Here is a 22,382-nt window from a genome sequence, read left to right as displayed (position 1 = left end):
CTCTCTCAAGTTCTGGATTTCTCTCTTCTCTGACTGTTTTTCTCTTTTTCTCCTCTAGGAGACCTTGAAGAGGTCAGAGTCTCAAGGTCTCGTCCCCTTTTCTTACATCTTCATTTTGTCTCACCCAGCAAGACCTTTCTTGTCTATTGTCATGTCTGGAGACCTTTCTGGCCTTGCTAGATAGAGATTTTATACTTTCCTCCCTTGTGAGGCCAGACACCCCTAGGGAGAGAGGCTGAGGCTATTGCTGTGCACTGGGGAAAACACAATTGCAGGTCCTTTGGCAAATCACACACAGTATGAACTTTACTAATAATGTCAGGAAGATTTCAGGAACAATGAACGATGGCTCACACCACTGAGGGCTTGCACAATCAATCCTGAAGAACAGAAAACCCAAATGTCACTGAAGTACTTGGAAGGTGCTCTTGTGGCAGTGAATATCTGTGAGCACCTCAGTAGGAGAGTGTGCCCCTCGCATGATCTCTGTAACAGTAAACTCTAGGTAAAACAAGTTTTAGGAACACAGATATTACAGATATCCTAATCTCTGTTGGCATCTGTAGTTGTTTGAGATAAGGTGTGTCTTCAATGAATAATTAATACCAATAAAAGTCTTAGTTTCATAACACAGGGCGATCTAACAAATGATTGACTAGTAACACTGACTGACTCAGCCATGTGATCCAAAATCTGATCTTGAGCTAACACAGACCTTCGGTATATAAACTCACAATCTGACAGCCAGTCACTCCCTCCTGAGCCACAGAAGCAAATGGAGCTCCTGGGAGGAGTCACCGTTGTCCTCCTGGTTTGCATTGCTTGCCTGCTCTCCTTTGCAGCATGGAAAGGAAGGTCTGGAAAGGGGAAGATGCCTCCAGGACCAGCTCCCCTTCCCATCATAGGTAACCTGCTGCAGGTGAAACCAAGTAACTTGGCCAAAACCCTTGAGAAGGTAAGGCCACTTCTTCTTCTCTCTTTCTGCGGTGGGTGAGAAATGTGTGGGACTTGTGCACCAGGTCAGCTTGTGGCTATGACTCAATGACTTGCAATTCCAGAGGAGCAGAAAAGTCATGGGGATTGCAGCTGCTTTCCTTCATTGCTCTTGCCATGTTCTTCAGGGCCTGATAAGTGGGAGCCATCTCCACAGCCACATTTATCACGAGAGAACCAAATCTTGATGTTACCAATGTGTGAGGCTAACTGCCTGCTGTGGGAGGCACCAGCAAGGAGACTTTCCCACTCTTCCTCACTATTTGCTCCATGGCCATGTTCTCTCTTGCATTTTTACAGCTCAGTGAAGAGTATGGACCAGTGTTCACAGTACACCTGGGCTCTGACCCAGTGGTGGTGCTGCACGGTCATGATGTGGTAAAAGAAGCCTTGGTTGATCGCGCAGACGAGTTTGCTGCCAGAGGACACATGCCAATTGGAGACAGGGCTAACAATGGATTAGGTATGGCTGCTGTCTGAGCTGCTGCTGAAGGCGAAGGGAAGGGCTAAGAATGTTTCAGCAGATTAGAGCTGGAGTGTACCTTGCATGAGGGAAAGCAGTAAGGGGTGGGTGCAACCCACCTGGAGAGGGGAAAGCCAGAGAGAGCAGTAATTGCTGACTTCCATCACTTCAAAGGGTGAGAGGTAGCAGAGAAGGGGAGCCAGGTTGTTCTCAAAGCTGGGCAGGGAAATGGCAAGGGGCAGCAAGCACCAGCTGTAACAAGGGCAATTGTGTGTGGGTTAGTGATGAATTATTCACAAGGATGTTTGGCATATAGTGAAGGCCAAAAGCAGGCAGTTGGACTACAAACCTCCAAACCACAGTACGCTGTGACACTGCCATGTCAGTGCTCTCCAGGGACAGGATTCACTGTCACCATAAGCCACTGCTCATCTCACATCCAGCATGCCCAAGACAGGTCTTCCCTCTTCCTTCTTCCTCTGCAGGGATTGCTTTTAGCAACAATGAGCCATGGTGACAAGTCCCTCTCTTCCTTCTTCCTCCGCAGGGATTATTTTTAGCAACAATGAGCCATGGTTACAAGTCCGGCGTTTTTCTCTCACCACTCTGCGGAACTTTGGAATGGGGAAGAGGAGCATTGAAGAGAGGATACAGGAGGAATCTGACTACTTGCTGGAAGAGATCAACAAAACAAAGGGTACAGTCCATTTTTAATATATTTTATGTTTGAAAATAATAGGCTGTATTAGGGGAGCTCACATCTTTAGCAAGGAATGAAGTTCCTATGGATTTGGTCCATGCACCAGCTACCCTTTATCTCAAAGCTGTAGCAATTTTGAGGTCATGTTCTATTCTCTTTGGAGGACCCTTCTGTGTCACTCAGAGACTGATCTGATATTTCCACTGATAACCAGAGTTCAGATTACCCACAGTAGCCATTAGTAGATATACAACATTTCATGGGCATTTTTTATAGTCTGTAACTTTTCTGCAATCACAGGAACACCTTTTGACCCAACCAACATGCTGAGCTGTGTTGTCTCCAATGTCATATGCTCCATTGTCTTTGGGAAGCGATATGATTACAAGGACAAGAAGTTCCTGGCTCTGATGAAGAACATGAACAACATCTTTGAGATGACGAACTCCCGCTGGGGACAGGTATTTTCAGTAGGCAGTTCACAGTGGCAACATTCTCCCAGGGGAGCAGGACCCCTCCCTCCCAATGGAATTCCATTTCAATCTTCTAATTAGGACTCTGATCTGCTGCACTGAAGGCATTTCATTCAAGAGCAAGAAACTCCCTCACCAAAGCTGGAGTTGGCTTTGCCAGCTAAGTGCAGCTTCCCAATAGTCCAGACACCCTTCTCCACTTCTAAGGCTCCTACTGCTACTACTACTACTAAGCAAGCCCTGCCAGACTGCCCAGCATCACACTCCTTCTGCTTGGCTCAGTGGGCAGGGTTGTGGTTTTCCTGGGCTTTTGGCTAATATCAAAGGATGGGGCAAATGTTGTACTAGGGACCTTCCTGTTTCGTTCCTTACAGCTCTACCAGATGTTCTCAAATATCCTGGATTACCTGCCTGGTCCACACAACAATATATTTGCAGAATTTGATTCTCTAAAAGCCTTTGTAGCAGAGGAGGTGAAGTTGCACCAAGCCTGCCTAGATCCCAATTCCCCGCAGGATTTCATCGACTGTTTCCTCTGCAAAATGCAGGAGGTAAGGAGACAGATGGGCCCAGCTTCTCCCCAAACACACCTATGTTGAGTCCTTCCCTCTCATGAGGAACACAGACATTGGGATGACCCCTTCCCAGTCAGCTGTGCAATGGGAAATCAGCAACAATACCCCAGATATTGCCTGTATTATTGCCTATAGCTCTGGGTCTGCATGCTCACCAGCCACCACTCGCTGCAGCTGTTCTGAGAGGGAGAGCTTCCTCTGCTTTCACAAAAACACAGGGACTTTTTCAGTCTGGTCTTGCAGTTCTTTCACTGGAAAGCATTTGGCACAGCAAACAAGCAGTGGAGTGCCATTCAGTGTACAGCCTAAAAGAAGGCTGGTATTGAGTTCACTGCTCGAGGTAGCATTGCAACATTCCAGATGGCTGCTGCACCTTAGCAGAGAAACAGCTCTAGGAGAAAAGGCAGGGCTGGGAAAACATGAGAAAAGGCCACTCTTCTCAGCTCAATCAGAGAAAAAACAAAACCTTTTCCTTAGGAGAAAGATCATCCCAATTCCAGTTTCCACATGAAGAACCTGATAACAAGCACCTTCGACTTATTCCTTGCTGGAACTGAGACAACAAGCACCACTGTACGATATGGGCTTCTGCTTCTTCTCAAATATCCAAAGATACAAGGTACCAGTTTGTGACCTTCTCCTTACTGGCTATTTCCCTGGGCTGGGCACATGACTAACACCACATCCTTCTCCCACATTTTCCCCTTGTGTCTCTCTCTCTCTCTGGGACCTGACTGTGTCCACATCTTTATTTAGTCAAAGCAATAGGAGAACTTTCTTTGCATGGGCAGCAGTGGAGCTGTGTTCCAGTCAACATCAAAACCAACTTAATGCTTCTGCCTTCTGTGATTTGCAAACAGCTTAGAGCAACCTATTTAAATAGGTTTGATATTGTTTACCCATTTGATGGTTTCTGCCTCTCATGACAGAGAAAGTTCAAGAAGAGATTGACCAGGTAGTAGGACGATCAAGAAAACCTTGTGTGGCTGACCGGACCCAGATGCCCTATACAGATGCCGTGGTCCATGAAATCCAGCGCTTCATCTCTCTTGTCCCCCTGTCTCTCCCTCACACTGTGACCAAAGACACCAGCTTCAGAGACTACGTCATTCCTAAGGTCAGCTCCCTCAAGTTCAGCAGCTCTTGGGCTGTCAGTTACAAGCCACAAGTCAGAATTGTTGTGGCCTGACCTTGCTTTCACGCAGCCCTTTGTGAGGGTTTTATCCTCAGGCAGCTGTAGCTCACTTGCACTCCCTTGTTGATGCTCCATAGGCCAAGACTAGAAGAGGAGCTCTGACCAACACTTTGTTCCCTTGCTCTGCAGCTTTACCTATTTGCAGAAGCACAGTGGGTTCACAAACACCCAGAGCAGTCATTCTGCACACAAAAGGCAGCAAAGTTGAGCAGCTGCTCACCACCATCCAGGATTATGCACATGCTTGGGAGCAAAGTCAGTTGCTGCTTACTGAGCACAGAAAGCCCCTGAGCCACAAAATGCTGTAGGGTATGTTTGCATTGAATGGAACATGCCAAACCTGTTTGCTCTGTTCTAGCAGGCTTCCTGAGGCAGTCTCTGCTGGCCACTGCCACAGGTGGGCTGGTGGGCTAGAGCAGCCCACGGCTCGGTCTGGCCTGTTGCAGCAGAGCTCATTGCCCTTCTGAGTGACTGTGGGCAGCTGGGAAACAGCAGTACATGGGCTGCTGGTGGTGTGGTTTCCAGCTGTCTGTGTAAAATCATAAGGCAGCACCCAGAGAACTGCTCAGTTACCAGCAGAGAACTCTTGTGCTGTCACTGCTGATACCCCAGCCCCTGTTAACAGCTGGCCAGGGAGTGGGCAGGTCGAGGATTGTGGCAGGAGAAATTTGGGATGAGAGGGGAATTCAACAGAAGCTTCTTTTCCACAACCTTTTGTGCTTTTGATATTTTGGACTTGTAGAAAAAAATAAGGATATGGTGCATCTACAAGGTCATTATTGTGAAACACCAAGAAAAAAGAATCAGGTGGGGTGTCCCCAGATGACCAGAGGAAAGTGAGGATGAATGTTCTGGAGATGAGAGGGAGAATTCAGGAAGATCAATAACTGCTGTGACATTCAATGGGGTCTCCCTAAAGCTGCCTCCTCTAAAGAAGGGTCCCAAAAGGAAACCAAAGGCACTGGTAGGGTTATATAGGGCAGCACAGTCTCAGCTTGGCAGGCAAGCAGATTGAGTGATCTAATTTGCCTGCCTTTCATGTTCTGTTCTTCTTGTGCTACTTCAGGGCACCACGATTTTCCCTGTCCTCACTTCTGTCCTTCATGACAGTAAAGAGTTTCCAAACCCACATGAGTTCAATCCTGAACATTTCTTGAACAAGAATGGCAGCTTTAGGAAGAGCGACTTCTTCATGCCTTTCTCAGCAGGTAAAGCACAGGTTTGCTCTTTTCCTGTCAGCCTCCTCCTCTGGTGCCTGCCCTGCCCTTCCCTGCAACACACAACTGCCTCTTCCCAACACAGTCCCACTGGCGCTTCCTTGGGGCTCACTGCTCTCTGGATAACTCCTCCCCGCTGCTCCCGTCTCCAGGGGCATCTCCCATCTTCTACAGGCCTGTCAGCTTCTCAAATCTCCTACTAGGACCTGACAGTGCAATGATGTGAATGGGACCCCCTGTCACTGTCTACAATACCTGTCACCTTCCTACACAACCACCCAAGTTGTCCTGGACAAATCTTTTTGAGGTAGCTCCACTTTTCCACAGAACCCTTTAAGTACCTCTTAGGCCACACACAACCATTCAGCTACCAATAGGCCCAACCTTCCACTTTCTCACCTGTGCATTATGCCACCCTGCTCTCTCTCATCTTGAGTCCCGTGATGTTCCCTCCATGGTTAAGCCATCTCCTGCTCCTGTTCTTCCTTCACACACCCATCCAAACGGTCAAGGGTCTTTTGCCAACAGCTTCTTCTCTTGAAAATGTCCTCGGTAACCCTGACAGCCATCTCACTGCTCTGGCTGTGTGTAGTAAACTGGGCTGTGCAACACAGCTGCTCAGTCCAAACTCTGGTCTACTCAGAAACACCCACTGAGTTCTATTTTCTGCTTTCACTTTCAGGAAAACGAATATGCCCTGGAGAGGGCTTGGCACGAATGGAGATATTCTTGCTGATAGCCACCATCTTGCAGAACTTTACTTTGAAGTCTGCTGTCAACCCCCAGGAGCTCAACATAACCCCGACTCTGAGTGGGACAGCCAATGTACCTCCTGCCTACCAGCTCTGCGCTGTCCCCCGCTGAAAAGCACTGAGCCACTCTCCAGTGTCCTGAAACTGGCTATTCCTTTGCATCCTCTTTATGAAAATCAACAGCAGGAGCACTGGCCCACCTTTCCTAGGCCTTCAGGAAGGCAGTCCAAACACAGGTTTGGATTACATGCACAAAGTAGAGACCCCTGAAACCTCCCAGAGCTCCACCACACCACAGGAGGCCCTGGGTGATACTGCAGCCTCTTGCACCGATGCTCAGCATCATTGAGCACAGTGGCTGTGTCAAACAGCTGGTTTTCTCACCAACACAGCTCCTGTGGCTGCTCCCACAGCACGTGGAGACCATGCTTTGCAAATGGACAGTGCTGCATGTGTGTACATTCATGATCCAATAAACAAAAATCTATTTAGGAAGATTTGAGCTGTTATTTAATTTGGCTTGGGGCAGTGCCCCCATCTGCTGCTGCACTGCACATTAGGTCTGCAGCGCCTGTGGCCAGCACCCTGTGTGGGAAGGGCTGTCCCTCCTGGGCAAGGATCCTGCCTGTGTCATCCACTGTGCTCACTGCTGCTGCCTACAAGGAGCTCCAGAGCAGTCACAGCACACCACCAGTCCAGAAGGCTCAGTGCTGGAGGGGAAGGGTGCCCTGCAGCCTGTCTGCAAATGAAAAGAATGCATTCATGCCTTTTTGCAGGCTGGTGCAAGGAGATCACTTAGCTGAGCACTGGATACTGCAACCAACTCTCTGGCACTGCTTTTCTACCATTAGTATCACTTCAGGCATTTAGATGCTCTTTATTAAATTTTATTAACTTAGGAAAAGGGTAGTGTCTCTTATTTCTGGCCCCAGCTACAATTTGGTGCTCTTCTCTCAGTAAGAGGCCAGATGGTTTTCGTAAAAATGTTCCACCACAGATGACTTTCTTCTGGGCTTCTTTGTTCCTGTGGCCTTTGGTTGTGTTTGGATGCTCAGTTTGTTGTGTTTGTCTTCATCTTCACTTACATTGATACTTGTTGCCCCCTGCGTCATGGTCATATAGAAGCCCTAGTGGCAAAATATAAGTTCTGACATTGGTTGTCTCAAGGTACTCAGAGACCATGTGAGTACTGCCAAGAATGCAGTGTGCAAGAATTCCCACCTCCCTTTGGAGATGTTTAGTATTATTTTGATGGAAATAGTGTATTTGCCCACATCTCAGGTCCACCCCTCCTTGTCCCTCCATTTTTTCCCAGGAAGACTGCAGCTGTAAAGTTTGTGTACTCTAAAACAATGGCAAACCATTGCTGACTGCTCATCTGGGTTTGCATCAAATGCACAGACGTGCAGGCACAACCAGCAGACATGTATGAGACCCAGGCACAATGGGGAGGAGATTACCTTGAGGATTCCATTAGTCTAAGGCTGCCCCCTTAGAGACAGTCCTGCAACTCAGCAGCACGTATGCTTTGTTGAGAACAAGTTAAAAAAAGGTTTACATCTGGAGGTCTTGGAGGGGATGATTCGTATTCACGTCCTTCCTGCCCACCGGGATGCTGATTCATCTGAGGCAATGAACAAAACTGTGACAAACAACATCTATCAATAATTCACAAACAACTGCATGAGAAGCACAGGGTAGTGAGAAAATGTTCTCCTACTACTAAACAGGAGATAAATAACCACACAGGGGATAATATCTGGGATAATATTCAACACATCCTAAGTAAACCCAACTCCCACTTGCCACTTCATGCTTCTCCATGAAAAATTCCTGTATGCAGTAACAGCAGACTGCCCAGTGTCAGGATTACTGCTCCTCTTATGATAAGCTGCTCTTCCTGCTAAAACATGTGGGACCTGCAAAGCGAAGAGATGATGGAATTTCTCTTGGGCTGACTCAGACAAGCTGGCTGGCTCCCAGCACATCCAGGCTCTGGCATACACATGGGAAGTTGGGTTTCAGGGCACTGGAGCCTCCATCTCTTTTTTTACCAGCTCTAGGGCAAATAAGGCAGCTTCTGGCTCTAAGAGCACATTTAAAATGAGGCACAGAGGGGAATCCTGCTTTCACTTTCTAAGGCCACCACCTCATCTGCCAGAGCATTTGCTGGAAATGCCAGGACAAAGTGGAAGATTTCGACTGGCTTGATGCTGAGACCAATGAGCTTGTCTGGTCTGAGGCATCATTCTTTGTCTGAAGTAAGTTGTGCCACTGGGTCATACTGTGCCATGGTACTCTGGTGCAGGAGGCTACATGGGGATGCTTCTTCCTTACTTCAACTCCATTGTTGCTTTGCCTTTGGGGACAGCTGGGAGGAAATTCAGATACCGTGAAGGTTTGGGTAGCTGTGACAAACACCACAGCAACTGTTCTGGGTGGTGGGACATAAATGAACTAGGTGTGTCTTGAGGAAAGAACACAGACATGGTCCTTAGCAAGCAGGGTAGACATCAAGCAGTGGAGAGAAAGAGGAGGAAAAGTATTTTAGGTGCTACCTTAGCAGCATTTTGCTTCCACGGAATGTGGACTGAAACTTTGCAGTACGGAACATCTGCCTCATCCTGCTGTCCTTCACACAGGAGTTTCACATCTCTGGGTCTTTGGGACCTGCTGCTGAAGGCCATAGGCTGTAGTGTAGCAAATGAGCTAGCCCTTTGAAAAATACTTAGGGACTAATTCTCAGATCCCTGATATTTTTCACTGCAGACCTGCTACTCAGCCCCTAAAGTGTGAGCAACACATGGAACAATGTAGCCCTTTGGCTGGCCAACTTCTTTCTCTGCCCCACTTTCTAAATGCTCCCTTGATTGCAATGGCCAATACGGACCTGAAGGCCCACGGGAAAGTTCCCTCCTGGTATCAGCAGTAGACACAAACAACAGCTGGCAGAACAAGGAATGTAATGAGAAATTTCCTCCCCTTGAAGAAGTGGAAAATGCATCCATACAACGGAATGTGCAGCTGAATCCAGAGTCTTTAATGAATGCAGAGATTTGTTCTGGGCACAGGTACATTTGTGATTGTTCCCACACCCTCCTCTTTTTTTCCCTCTCTAAAAATTATTTTAGTTAGTGAAATGTAAAACCACACAAAGACCAGAATACACATTCACACATCAGAGGATCTGACATTTTTTTTCTTAAGAAAATTTCACTCATTTAGAATTATTGACTGTTAATTCCAGTCAGTACAGCAGAAATATTCTACGTAGATCATTGGTTGGAATGCACAGTACAACATTTGTGAACACACTGTCACAAAAGACACCTGGATGAACATTAACAAGTGTAGTAGATCTGTCAAACCACATTGCAAGCATCTGCATCAAACCAGTCTGGGGTGGATGGGAAATTACCAGAACATGGAATAAAGATATTAAAGTACATGGGAACCTGCTACAGTCACTTTTCCCTAGAGCCATTGCTGCCACTGAAAGGTCAGAAAACTTGAACTGCTGCTTGTCATCTGAAACTTTGCTTCTGTTGAACAGGGATTGATGCCACACTTTTATTTCCAGACCTGAGCCACTGTAATTTTGCTTCAACTGGAGCAAGGAAGAGAAGGACAAACGCACACCCCATCTAGCAGAGCTCACTTCCCAAGACCTGCATGGTCAAACAGCTTGAGATCAGAGGTCTTGCCTATAAAAAGACCACAAAATTTGAAAAGAAGAAACAAAGCAGAGCTGAAATAAAACAAACCAAAACCAAAAATCAAACCAGAAAAAATATCATTTTATGCAGCCTGCAATAAAGCTATAGTCAACAGTACAGTATTGTTCACATTACACTTATTAAGGCTTTGACTACTGGTCTTCTACATGCACATTTTATATACATATAATCCTCTGTGTGTGTCTGTGTATAAATTACTTTACTTTTCTTGTTCTAAGCAAGAAAAAAATTTCATGCATTTGCTTCTCCTAGTATTCACAATACTTGGACCATATTCTATTCATGGATTTCTGGAGAGGGCTGGGTCTATTTATTATCCATCTGAAAACGCCCTTATTCTCCAGGAATGTTGTTTGTGCTGGACAGTGGCACTGGCCCCACACTTCTCCACAATCATACACAAGAGAGGAGGTGCCACTCCAAAGCCTGACAGCACAATGGTTATGTAAACATAGTAATCCTTAGATTATAAATACTTTATTAAAGCTAACATACCTCAGCTTTTAGCTCATAATTGCCCATGAGTGCCTTAATGAAACATTCAAAATAAAATATTTTTTTTCCTCCCATGTCAACTGCTCAGTTACAGTGGTTCTCCTAAAACACTTTTCCTTATTTTTTTTCTGAAAGAAGCACCAAACTACCTGTTAAATCTTCAAGCCTGTGGCTGGGTAGCTTTCACAAGCAAAACAAGAACATCTCTGAGCCTAAGTCAATCACCATCTCACTTGCACCCTTGCCATGAAGTTAAGAGACTGGGCCATGCACCAGTGAGAAACAGAGAGGAAGCAGAAACCAGAAGAACTCTTCCATTCCTAGCCCCATGCCTGCAGCTTGCACACGTTTGAAAGGTTCCCAGAGATCACCAAAGCTGACCTGTAGCATGGCCTGAGTCCCTCTGCCTCAGGGACACTCTGACTCCCCCGGGCCCAGTGTTTCCTTCAGTGAGATGTTCTGGCCAGCTAAAGTTGCAGAGCACCCCTAGGTTGTGTTAGGGAGCCCTGGGGAGAAGGGCTCACAGGGAAGTGGTAGTAAGGAAAGGAAGCGACGCAAAGAAGGCTGAGAAAGCAGGCATGGGTGGAGTGAGGAGAGATTCCTTATTTAAGATAGGGCCTGGACTGCTGCCACAGCCCTCTGAGCTGGTTTGCACGGTGGTGTAACTGGAGCATCCTGTCAGCACTCCTGTTACTAAGCTTTGCCACCATGACACAGTAATGCCTTGCATCCCACCACAGCATTTCCGTGTCAGCCACCACCCTTCCCTGGGGCACTGCATTGAAGTACTTCCATTCAACATAATCCATGACAATTACTACAAACCAAACACTGGGTCCTTCTCCTTCAGTGGAATCCAAATAGCTAGGAGCCCTAAAGAGGGCTGTCCCTGTCCCCTGCCTTGCTCTCCACTCAACAATAAGAAAGACAATAACAGAGAGGACAGAAAGAGTGATGCAGGCACAGCCATCTGGCTGTTCTCTTATTGCACAGAGTAGTTGGAGCAGGTGGGGGAGAGTGGGTAGCTCACAAAGTCCTTTGAAAAAATCCTATTGGTTGTCTGTCCAAAACACCTGCTCCAGAAAATATGTTCAGACAGCTCATGTGGATGCTTGGGAAATGTCACCTAGAAACAAGATATGCAAGAGACGAAGGCCATTCTCAATTCAAGTTCAGTCTTCATTCAGCCCCATGGCAAGTTGTGCAAAATACAATGTTTATGCCCTGGCAGCTATGATTAAAAGCCAATTTTTTGGTCCTGGGTAGGTTAACAAGAAAGGGTCATGCTAATAATTGCAGAGGCAAACCTTTGAGACTGGATTTAGTTTTAGTTACAGAAAATACTGTACACTGCTTTTGGCCAAGTGCACAGAAACTTTAAAAAAAAAAAGACAAAGATCACACTTAAATGTCTCAGTCTTCAGATGGGGAGTATCTGTGAGGAGCAGTCAAACTATTTTCTCATGTGCAATGCATCCTGAAATTTGGTACTTATGTATCGGGCATGAAATCCTTTCTTGTTGATAGTGTCATCTGTATGGAATCGAATCATAATGGAATCCCCTGCAGAGTAGATTTCTTCCAGAGGCTGCAGAAAAGGAGAGAAGACAGCACACAGTGGTCAAGACTAAATAATTGTTTGCACCATGATACAAGTGTTTAAGCCCACAGTGAAGACAGATTGGCCAGTAAACATTAAGACTTGAATGCCCAGTACCTCCTGCCCTGATCTGCCTTCCTAAGCATATTCCTTTGCTCTTTATGTTTGAAGACTGATGCCAGTCTATTCTACAATCCCAGTTCTTCCAGGTACTTTTTTCACAGGCCTTCCTGAATATTCTTGTTCCGGTCTTGAGGTTTACTCTAATTTGTTATTGTTTTTTTCAGGAGATGAGACAATACAAACTGGAACCTGTTCGGCAGCTGAGGCTATCCCAGGGTTCAAATAACTCAGGTGCTTATCTTACATAACAATTCTGGTTATTTCCCACACTGTTGTGACCTGCTGCCATCTCCTTGTGCTTCCCCTTCCCAGCCATTCTTCATCTGTCAGTGTGCAGGTAGGTAGATTACTACCCAGCTTCCCTGAGCTTTTTCACACTAAGCTGCTATGCCTTTGTTTATTTTCCAGACCATTCCCCCAGTTTGTGAGAACTTCTTCCACACACCCTACTCCCTGATTGCCTCTCTTTAAATTCAATAAGAAACATCTCCATTTCATTGCTAAAGGCCTAGAGAAATCAAACAGAGACCCTCTGATTTCAAAAACCACACACCATTACTCATGCTAGAATCACTCCTGAAAATGGAGATGCAGGTGACAGTTTAGGAGACAGCATGCCATCCTAAAGGCAGCAAGCATCACACAGCTCTAAGTCCCTTCACCGTTCACCCTTGCCAAAGCATGGCCACAACATAACTTGGCTTGAGCCAAGAAGCAGCAGGGAATGAAACTGGCCTTTGGAAGCCAGTTCCCACATCTAAACCACACTTCCATGGCAGGGCTGGGGCACAGCAGCGTGGCAGTCTCGTGCTGCTGTACATGGCCCTGGGCTAAAAGGGACAGTCAGCCAGTAAGGATTTTCCAGCCAACACTGGAACATCAGATAAACAACATCAGATAAAATGGCTGTGATTGCCTGTGGAAGGGAAAGAAGCAAAACCCAAATGCCCCAAAGCATTCTCAGTACCAGCTTGTGACAGCTGCCCCTCTACAAAAACAATATGAGGATACTTCCTTGCCAGTCTCAGCAATCCCTCTGAAATCATCACTATCACAGCTTACCCCTGAGCCACAGAAGCGTCCCAGACGGGGTGCAGTGCTGTCGTAACCATCGTAAACCTCCATGTAGTCGTACCCACAGTCAGCCTCCTCCTCTATCTCGAATATCTGGAATATTAGCTCCACCCCATAACCATCTTCAGCTACAATCACCCATTCACAGTTGGCTTGACTTGGGTAGTTGTTGTCCCCAAACTGAGCATGGGAATACAGATCCTTAGCTTGTACTTCAGCCTTTAAGAGCCCACCACACTCTGGAGGGAAAAAAGGACACAAAACAGTCTCTCAAAGTCCTTACTCACAACAAAGACTCATCCCACTTTTGGATCAGTCACGAGCAGAGAAGACCTCCAGCTTGAAGGGTGTTAGGGAAAGTAAATAAACACTGCACCAAACCACAATAAACCAGTGAATTCTACAGTCACCCATGACTCCAAAGACCCACAGAGCTTGGAGGAACTTCCTCTTTTTGGTACAGAACACACATGGAAATAGGTGATCAGTTTAAACTGGCAGGATAGAGTTCTTGACACATACTCTGGGAAATTGTATTAGAAACCAATTGCTTTGTTCTTTGTACTTGTTCTGTAAATGAATTTCTGATCCCAAGTATTTTGTCATTAGGAAGTGGAAGCACATCAGAAACTAGGGACCAAAACAATCCTTTTCTGCCCACACAATGCACAAAAGTAGCCCTGTGTTTGTGCAGAATGTGCCTGCTTTAGCAGAGTTTTCCTGCAGCCAGTGAGGAAGATGCTTCTTCACCGGTGTCATGTGCATGGCCACTTCCAGCATGTTTCATCTCTTTACAGTAGCAGGGATTTCAGAGAAATGAATGTTGGCACAACACGCCCACCTGTGCTGCCACAGACAGGAGGCTCAAACTGTGTCTGTCCACAGCACAGCTCTGCTTCTACCACAATCCATCTAATGTGGACCTGTTCTGGGGGTGGGCCAGTATATGGGCTAAATTGCATCACCTCCTTTTCCAATGGCTGATGTGGAACAAAAGGGATTGTTGCTCAAATACCTCCAATTTAAACAAAAGAGCCTGGACAGGAATGTCCAACGCCAAGAGAATTCTGAGCTATTATGGGAGCTGGTATTTATGGTATGGCACTGGCAGTGGTCTGGGAACTGAATGTACACCACTTAAAATTCAGGCTATGATTATTTAGGAGAAAGGTGTGTCTGTTTTTACCTAGTGAAAAATGTAGTAGGACTTGATGACATCTTTTGGCACTGGGGTATTGGCAGGCAACCAGCTTACCTGTGCTGTGCTTCGCCTGGAAACCTCTCCTTTGCACAGAAGCATCAGAGTAAAACCTGAGGAACATCTTGTTGGTAGAAGCCACTACAGGGTCTGGTTTCTTGCTGCCACAGAAGCGGCCAAGGATAGGTGACTTGCTGTTGGGCCCATCATACATTTCTAAATGGTCATAGGCACATTCTTGGTGCTGCTCAATCTCAAACTCATTGAAGGTCTAGAGCAAGAATATGGAGAATTAAGACAGCTGTAAATCTGAGTATGGGATTTAGCACAGGCTGAAATGCCAAGTGAGAAACAGATCAAATGGTACATCTGTCTCACACTCCCCACAAACTAAAACAGAATAATGTGCCTGCAGCCAAGAGAGATCTCAGGGTGGCAAAGATTAGAATTCCATATCAGTGTGCTGTGTTGCCTCAGCCTTGCTGCCTCACATGGGTGCATGACAGCAGTTATCAACTGCAAGCCTTTTATAACACTTATTTTCTAGCTGGAAATTCTGCCCAGCATATCAGACGGGCTCTTCTGCAATATTACTTCCCCTGAGCACAGGGATTATTTCCCCCAACACATGGGCCATCAGCACAGCTTTGGGTATGTCCTGCTGTTTGCATCAGGCCTTCAGAGGGGCTCAGCCACCACTTTATGTAGATGGCCCCAACAGAGTGTCTCACAAGGAGGGGTAGGGGTGGGAGGGCATTTATGCCATCTGTTTACAGAGGGCAATACTCCACAGCTGTCATCTGCTGAAGTCTCCTCTAAGCTGCCTTGTGTACCTCTGAGACTTTCTGCCCTTTTGCAAGCCAGGGCAGCCTCCCAGGAAACTTGCCTCCAAGAGCCCCAAATGGGACCTGAGGGCACCAGCCTCCCACTCACACAGTGGTGGTGGGAAGTCACTTCAGCTCCTCACAACCCAGCCTGCTTCTTGCCTCACACACCCGCTCTCTGGTTACTCACTACTTTCACTCGGTGGCCAGGTGTTGCAGAGATGTCCCAGGTGCACTCCTTCCGGCTGGGATACTTGTCAGGCCAGTTGGGACTGCTCATCATTCCCTCTGCACCACTCAGCTTGTGCTCGCAACCAGCTTGGGAGAGAGAAATTGCATTGGGGCAAGTCTCACGTGGCAACCCTGTAGGGCCCTACGTGGTCCTCTCTGCCCACTGAGACCCTCTGCAGGGCACAGACACAGAAGGCTTCAGTCACCAAACACCACCTTTTAGTATCACTCCATAGTTCTGGTGGGTTTGTCCTATACTTTTTTTGAGCTAACCTGGCAGATGGTGAAATGGACCATCTCACTCTCCTGGGCCTCATTAACCCAACCTATGTCCTCATACCCTTAATCTATTCTCCCATTTCTTCACCTCATCTGCCCTGTTCCTAGGGCCATGATGTCAACCCCTCCACAATATTGACAGGTGCTATCTCAGCCTTGCATTGTTCTGCCCATTTAGAGAGTTGTATCAGCTCATGGAGAGGTCAGACAAGGACCAGAGACCATATACAGGAAAGCCATGGGAGCACATAGCAGGGACAGGGGTGCAGGAAGAAAGTTAGTCTTGGCACCAGCAAGTGGTTAGATCAGCCCATCCTTTCTCTTCTGACTCAAACACAATAATTAAATGAAACAGCAGTGACCAGTCTAATGATGATGTCCCCCAACTGCTCCTTTTGCAAGTCCAATTTCTCATCCTGACCCTGTCCATTCCCTGTGGGCATACAGAGAGCAAGACTAGGGAATGGTCACAGTCCTATTTCTAGCCAGTTTTTCAGACAGCTGGGGCTTTTTCAGTGCCCTTGCACTAGTATGCTGTACAAACTGCCTTTCAGCACAGGGCAGGAAGCACCCTGAACCAGTGTTTGAAGTACCTTGGCTTTCCCGAGGGCAGGAGTGGGGAACTTTACCTTCTTTACAGTCATGGCCATTTTCATGCAGCATGAAGCCATTTCTGCACTGGCACATGTAGCTCCCAAAGGTGTTGATACATTCATGCTGGCAACCACCGTTGTCTTTGGAGCATTCATCCTTGTCTGGGATCAAACCAACAAACATTGAGTTGACAGGGACACAGGCTACCACAGTCACCAGCTGAGAGCCCCATACCCAGGCTAGCAGACAGCAATGCAAACCTCCAGCTCTACTGCTGGACTAGCCCAGTCAGATTTTTAGCCCAGATCTATTCTCTTCAACTGCCTTACATTCCATAAAGTGTATCACAAATGCGCTCTATTTTATAATGTAAGTTTATTGGTTAAAGGCTCCTAGGTTAAAGAAACCTAGAGCAGCATCTCATTCTTTAAGAACAGAGTTCAGGAAAAGCATCACAGAAATTCACTAGCTGAGATAAAAATCTACTTTATATTTTCAAGCTCTTATGTGCTCTGATGAGCCTCAATTTCTAAATAGTTCTGCCTGAGCATAAACAGACAGGTGATGAAGACCTAAGGTATGAGCTGTTCCATGAAGCTGAAATATGCCCCACAGGATCTTGACTCCTGTGTGTTCAGGACTATGCACTCCTCAGTCTCACTTTCTGAGCATAGGATCTGCTCACGGTTTCCAGTCCAGTTTAATTTACGAGAAGTTTATCTTCAGTTTCTACTGTGATAATGCCCTCCTCCCTAGATCTCATTAATTTCATCTGTCTCCTCACTCCCAAACACATTTCTAGATGAATCATACCCACCTCATCCTTCCTCCTGTTAGATTTAATAAGTCAAAACCTTAGCCCTGATTCTACTCTGCACCTGTTTTAATTCAAGGCCGTTTTGCCTGAACATTCTCCCAAAAAGCATTAATACTTCTAGGACTCTGCTGATAAGACAGAACAAAATTGAATTTCTACTTCCAAATGGCACACAGTTAACCTCCAGAACTGCCTGTCAACAAGGTATATCTCTGACAAAGGAATGAGAACAGAGGATGAAAAACTTCCACTTGTACATGCTGCTTTGATGACAATGATTGCTATATAGAACACTACCGGAAATTTTCTAAATCTTCTAGTTTCAGAGTAAAAAGCTTTTCTTTAATACTCTAGGGATGGAAAAAACTTCTAGGGTTAGGTTCCACATTACTTCCTGCTGTAGAAGGACTGGAGGCATTGATGGAACCCATGCATCTTGCTGACACCACACTATGAAACTGGATATACACTGCACTGAGAACACAAGATGAAGGTGGCAGAGAACAGAGCAACCATGGTTTTAGATTTAATGAACCATGCCAGGCTCTGACAGGATGTTGAAGAAAGTTCAGCAGAACCAAGAGGTTCAGTTAGAGGAGACACCTAAGCAAGGGAAAGAATACAGTCACATACCAGAGAAGTAGTGAACTTTAAAGCCTTTCTTGGAGACAGTGTTGTCTGATTTGAATTCCAGTCTCATGTTGTTGCCATATGATGTGATTACTTCAGGCTTCTCTGAGCCACAGAATTTGCCATGTAGCTTGGAATCAGAAGCCAGCTCACTACGAACCTCAACATAGTCATATTTACAGACCTGCCAAGAGAGGAAGAGATTTCTCAGCTCTGTGGCCTTGGAACAGAGCATTTCAGAGGAAGGGGACTTCACTGAGAAGGAACAGAAACAGCCTTGTACTCAAATGTACTCCTAACTTGCCCAAAATCTCCTCTGTCAGTTTTCTCACCCCTTCACTTGCTGCCCTGATCTTAAAGCATGAGTGTGTTTTTCAGAATAGCAAAAGTACCACTGAATTTAGCAAAAGTAATTATTTCCATCTTATACAAGAACCTGACAGTGTTGAATGAACTTTAGCAGCCTCCTGAATTATGGAAGTGCCACTGCTCCCATTTATAGCAGGGAAACTCAGGCCTGAATGCTTTGTTCAAACTCCACTGTGCACAGCAGAGAACAGACTCTCTTACTGTTACTTCCTTTATCCTTGAAGAACTCTAGTATTAATTTCCAACTATTTTCCTGCAAAAGCAGCACTGGGGAGGTGCCAGGCAGAACACCTATTAGGGATGGAAAATACCTACAATTATGCAAAACTAGTAGAGAAAAGAAGTTGATTGTGCTAGTTTTGGCTGGGATAGATTTAATTTTCTTCATGGTGACTGGTACTGGGCTGTGTTTTGGATTTGTGCTGAGAAGAAGGTTGATACTATCAAGAGGTTTTATTATTGCTGAGCAGGAGTTGCACAGAGTCAAGACCATTTTTTGCTTCTTGTACTGCTCCAGCAGTGAGGAGGCTGGGGGTGCTCAGGGAGCTGGGAGGGGACACAGCCAGGACAGCTGATCCTCACTGACCAAATGGATATTCCATACCACAGGACATGATACCCAGAATATAAAGTGGGAGTGATTAGAGGGAAGAAGGAGGAAGGGGAGACATTTGGAGTGACACTGTTTGTCTTCCCAAGTAACTATTATGTGTGATGGAGCTCTGGTCTCCTGGGCACAGTTCACCTGTCTGAACACCTGCCTGCCCATGGGAAGCAGTGAACTAATTCCTCATTTTATTTTGCTTGCATGCATGGCTTTTGCTTTTTCTATTAAACTGTCTTTGTCCCAACCCATGAGTTTCTCTCACTTTTACCTTTCAGATTTTCTCCCCCATTCCATTGTGGGAAAGTGAGTGAGCAATTGTGTGGTGCTTAGTTGCCAGATTGGGTTAAACCAGTGCACCCACTTATAATAGAACAGCTTTAATCCTTCCACTCTACAGAGAAAGCAAATCCAGACTTCAAGGAGAACAGTCACTGTTATTGGTGTAATTACATCTAGGGTGGGAAAACAACCAGAAGCTCCACCAGTAAGGCAGAGCCTCCTCTTCCTTGTACCCCAAGGATATATCCAGCTCTGATTTAGCCAGTAGTCCCACCTCTGAGATGCAGGGACTGGTTACGTACATCATTGCCTTCCAGCTCAAACACTTCGAACTGCAGAGAGATCCGGTACTGGGCTGGAGCTACCACCTGCCAGACGCAGTTTTTGTTAGTAGGATATTCCTTGGGCCATCCAGGGCTAGTAATGGTCCCATTGAGCTTGGTGATGAAGCCCCCACAGGCAGCTGGAGAGGCAATAAATGAACACAAGTTTTACTTGGTTCTGTTCAAACACACAGATTGGGCCACAGTGCTAACTAGCAAATAAACCAGATCCTGGTTGGTGGCACATTTCAAATCCCAGCCTCCATAACAGGCTTAAAATGATGGGAAGTGTGAAGAAAGAAACTTCACCTGCTGTAACTCACCCCTCAAACACACCCAGTGAGGCTATGGCCCTGAGAGCCACCATGTAGGACTGATTTCCTTTCTAATCTCTGTCCTCGGGCTTACTGTGAATTGGTTGACTTGACCAGCACAACACAGCTGTAAAGGCCAGCTTGGTAAATTCACCTACACTCAGTGCTACAAACCTTACTATTGCAAGTTTATCAGTAATGGAATAATAATTACACAATAATGGAATCCTAGGCAAGACAGTCCTGTCAACTTTTCAGTGGTTTATTATATTTGGATTGCATCTTTCTAGGGAAAGTTGAAGGCAAAGTCAAGATTTAGCTTTATTATCCTATTTCCTTTAAAATTCAAGACATCTCAACTTCATCCTCTTGTGGGAAGGCAGGGCTGTTACCTCAAAGGAGTAAACCTCAATTTGCTGCAAAATTCCATTTGCAACAAAGCAATTTTAATTTTTTTTTTCTTGCTATTTCTTGAGAATAAAGAGATATGACCACATCTTCGAAACCTACAGGGATAAAAGCTTTCTGTGTCTTGTTCTCAGCATCATTTTGCATTAAGAGGACTAACCCAAGGGAGCAGCTGCAATATAGAGTAGCAAGCAAGCAGTTTTGGAGGAAAAAAAAAAAAAGCAATTTACTCTGATGTATATTGCAACGGTTTCAAAGACTATCCTTTCTGTTTTGCCCACAAAAAAAAAGCCTGCCAAGTTATTGCAACCTAGTAACTGGCTTGCTAAAATTGCAAGAAATTACAAAAAAAAAAAAATAAAAAATATATATATAAAAAAAAGCCTTTTGCACAGACCTGACTGCCCTCACCAAGTCAATAGCACTCTTACCCAAACAGTTTGACAAAGGCAGAAGTCAGGGAAAACTGGGTGATGTTGAGAGCACCACTGATAGAATGTGGAGCTCCCTAAATGTCCCTACAGACAGAGTTCTGAGAGAAGAACAATGGATGGATTCTCAGCACACTGACAGCTGTGTTGTTGGCAGGAGTAACACTTGTTGCATGAGATTAACTCTCTAGAAAGCTGACACAGCTTCTATTTAGACATGAGGCTTTTTTCCTCCATAAAAGAGGAAGGGAGAAAAATTTTCTTCAGTATGGAAAAGCCTGTTTTGCATGCAGACAAAACATTGATATTTTATTATATGAAGTAAATTCCTTTTTGAAAAACAAATAAATTCGGTGTTAGATTTAAATACTTTTGGGCCACTTGGTTATGTTGTAATGCCTGCTTCCCTTATGTTGCACTGTGGGAGATCTGGTCTGAACAGCAATCTCCAGCCATGAATGACGACTGTTTTAGGGATGTTTAGCAGTATAAATCAGAGTACTCTCAGGGTTTTTTTAACCTAAACTTGTTTTTCAATGGAAGATGTTAACAAAAAAAAATTCATTTGGGTGAAAATAAAGTGAAATAAAGAGGATGCAGGGACAAGGAAAATAACTTCCAAGACTGTTCAATTCCATTTTTAGCTGTATACATATCCTACAACCAGATGGCTCAATCTGTAGGTTACTTACCTTCACAGCTCTTTTTATCAGCTGTCAACTCATAGCCAGGCTCACAGGTGCATTTGTAACTGCCCAGTGTGTTCTCACAGTGCTGCTCACACCCACCATTGTCCGGCAGAGAACATTCATCCATCTCTGTCAGGAGAAAACCAGAGCAAGTCGCACTTTCCTGACCACCCAAACACCCTGATATTCCTCACACAACCCTTCTGGACAGAGGGAACAGAGCACTGACTGCTGAGCCAAGACTGTGGAGCAGGCAGTGCTGCAAAGCTCACAAGTGCTGAAGCACTCCCAACACCAGAACCATAAAGGACTGCCATTGCTGCCAGCCAACAGTGTTTTTTTTAGATGTGAGCAGGAAAACACTGTCTCCTGTAAAGACTTCACTGCCCTTTGTTCTCATACACCATTTTTTGGCTTTGTTTTGTTTGTTTGTTTTAAACTCCTCATGCTCTTGAGTAACTTGAGCTACCAGGAACCAACCCATTGTGGCACACACAGTAATGGAGCAGAGGGAGGTCATACCCCAGGGGACAGGGTGCCACAAAGGAGCTGGCAGGACACGCACATAGTTCTGCCTTTGCACAGGCACACAAAGTCTTGCCACCCTAGACCTTGACATTGGGTTTTTTCAACCACGTCTCAACAACCTGAACTGATACTTTAATATAAAGATAGCCACTGGCTTCTCACCCTGAGCCCTGATTCCACAGGCATCCCTTAATAGATGGTTTAATTAACATGGCTGTGGTGGGTTAGCCTCAGCCAGCAGCCAAACTCCCCCCTAGCTGTTGGTTCACTCCCTGGCCCACCACTCCCGTGGAAGGATGAACACAGGAAGCATGTGAGTAAGAAAGTTTTGGGTTGAGATAGACAAATTATCCTCCAATTACTGCTGCGTTCAAACAGACTCAATTCTGGGGAATTTAACTTAATTTACTGCCAATTAATATAAATATTTGAGTGCTGGTTTAGGTATGGGGAAACCAAAACTG

The 22,382-nt window shown here is 45.6% G+C and overlaps 2 protein-coding genes across 3 annotated transcripts in view; one reads left to right on the top strand and one right to left on the bottom strand.

Annotated features, from left to right (window-relative positions):
• Positions 1-737: 737 nt before the first annotated feature.
• On the top strand, positions 738-6,863 carry LOC147651908 (cytochrome P450 2C19-like). Its single transcript, XM_086900955.1, has 9 exons — positions 738-955; positions 1,294-1,456; positions 2,004-2,153; positions 2,457-2,617; positions 3,004-3,180; positions 3,682-3,823; positions 4,134-4,321; positions 5,466-5,607; positions 6,299-6,863. The coding sequence occupies exons 1-9, from the start codon at positions 776-778 to the stop codon at positions 6,478-6,480; spliced, it is 1,485 nt and encodes a 494-aa protein (XP_086757081.1). The 5' UTR covers positions 738-775; the 3' UTR covers positions 6,481-6,863.
• Positions 6,864-9,387: 2,524 nt separating this feature from the next.
• The window catches only part of TLL2 (tolloid like 2), an 85,801-nt gene continuing 72,806 nt past the window's right edge, over positions 9,388-22,382 (bottom strand). The window contains exons 14-22 of one of the 2 annotated variants that reach the window (XM_086899029.1): positions 21,394-21,519; positions 19,528-19,688; positions 17,974-18,154; positions 16,559-16,684; positions 15,610-15,737; positions 14,653-14,866; positions 13,386-13,636; positions 12,005-12,188; positions 9,388-10,036 (exon numbers count right to left, since the gene is read on the bottom strand). In XM_086899029.1, coding sequence (XP_086755155.1) covers positions 12,054-12,188; positions 13,386-13,636; positions 14,653-14,866; positions 15,610-15,737; positions 16,559-16,684; positions 17,974-18,154; positions 19,528-19,688; positions 21,394-21,519 — 1,322 coding nt within the window. In that variant the 3' untranslated portion in view covers positions 9,388-10,036; positions 12,005-12,053. Of the gene's footprint in view, positions 12,189-13,385; positions 13,637-14,652; positions 14,867-15,609; positions 15,738-16,558; positions 16,685-17,973; positions 18,155-19,527; positions 19,689-21,393; positions 21,520-22,382 lie in introns of both variants that reach the window. The other variant, XM_086899028.1, reaches the window with a different exon arrangement.

The sequence above is a fragment of the Cyanistes caeruleus genome, chromosome 8, assembly GCF_971803275.1.
Source record: "Cyanistes caeruleus chromosome 8, bCyaCae1.hap1.1, whole genome shotgun sequence".
NCBI lineage: Eukaryota > Metazoa > Chordata > Aves > Passeriformes > Paridae > Cyanistes > Cyanistes caeruleus.
The sequence above is the reverse complement of the archived record's forward strand: the minus strand, read 5'-3'. Positions and strand labels throughout refer to the sequence as shown.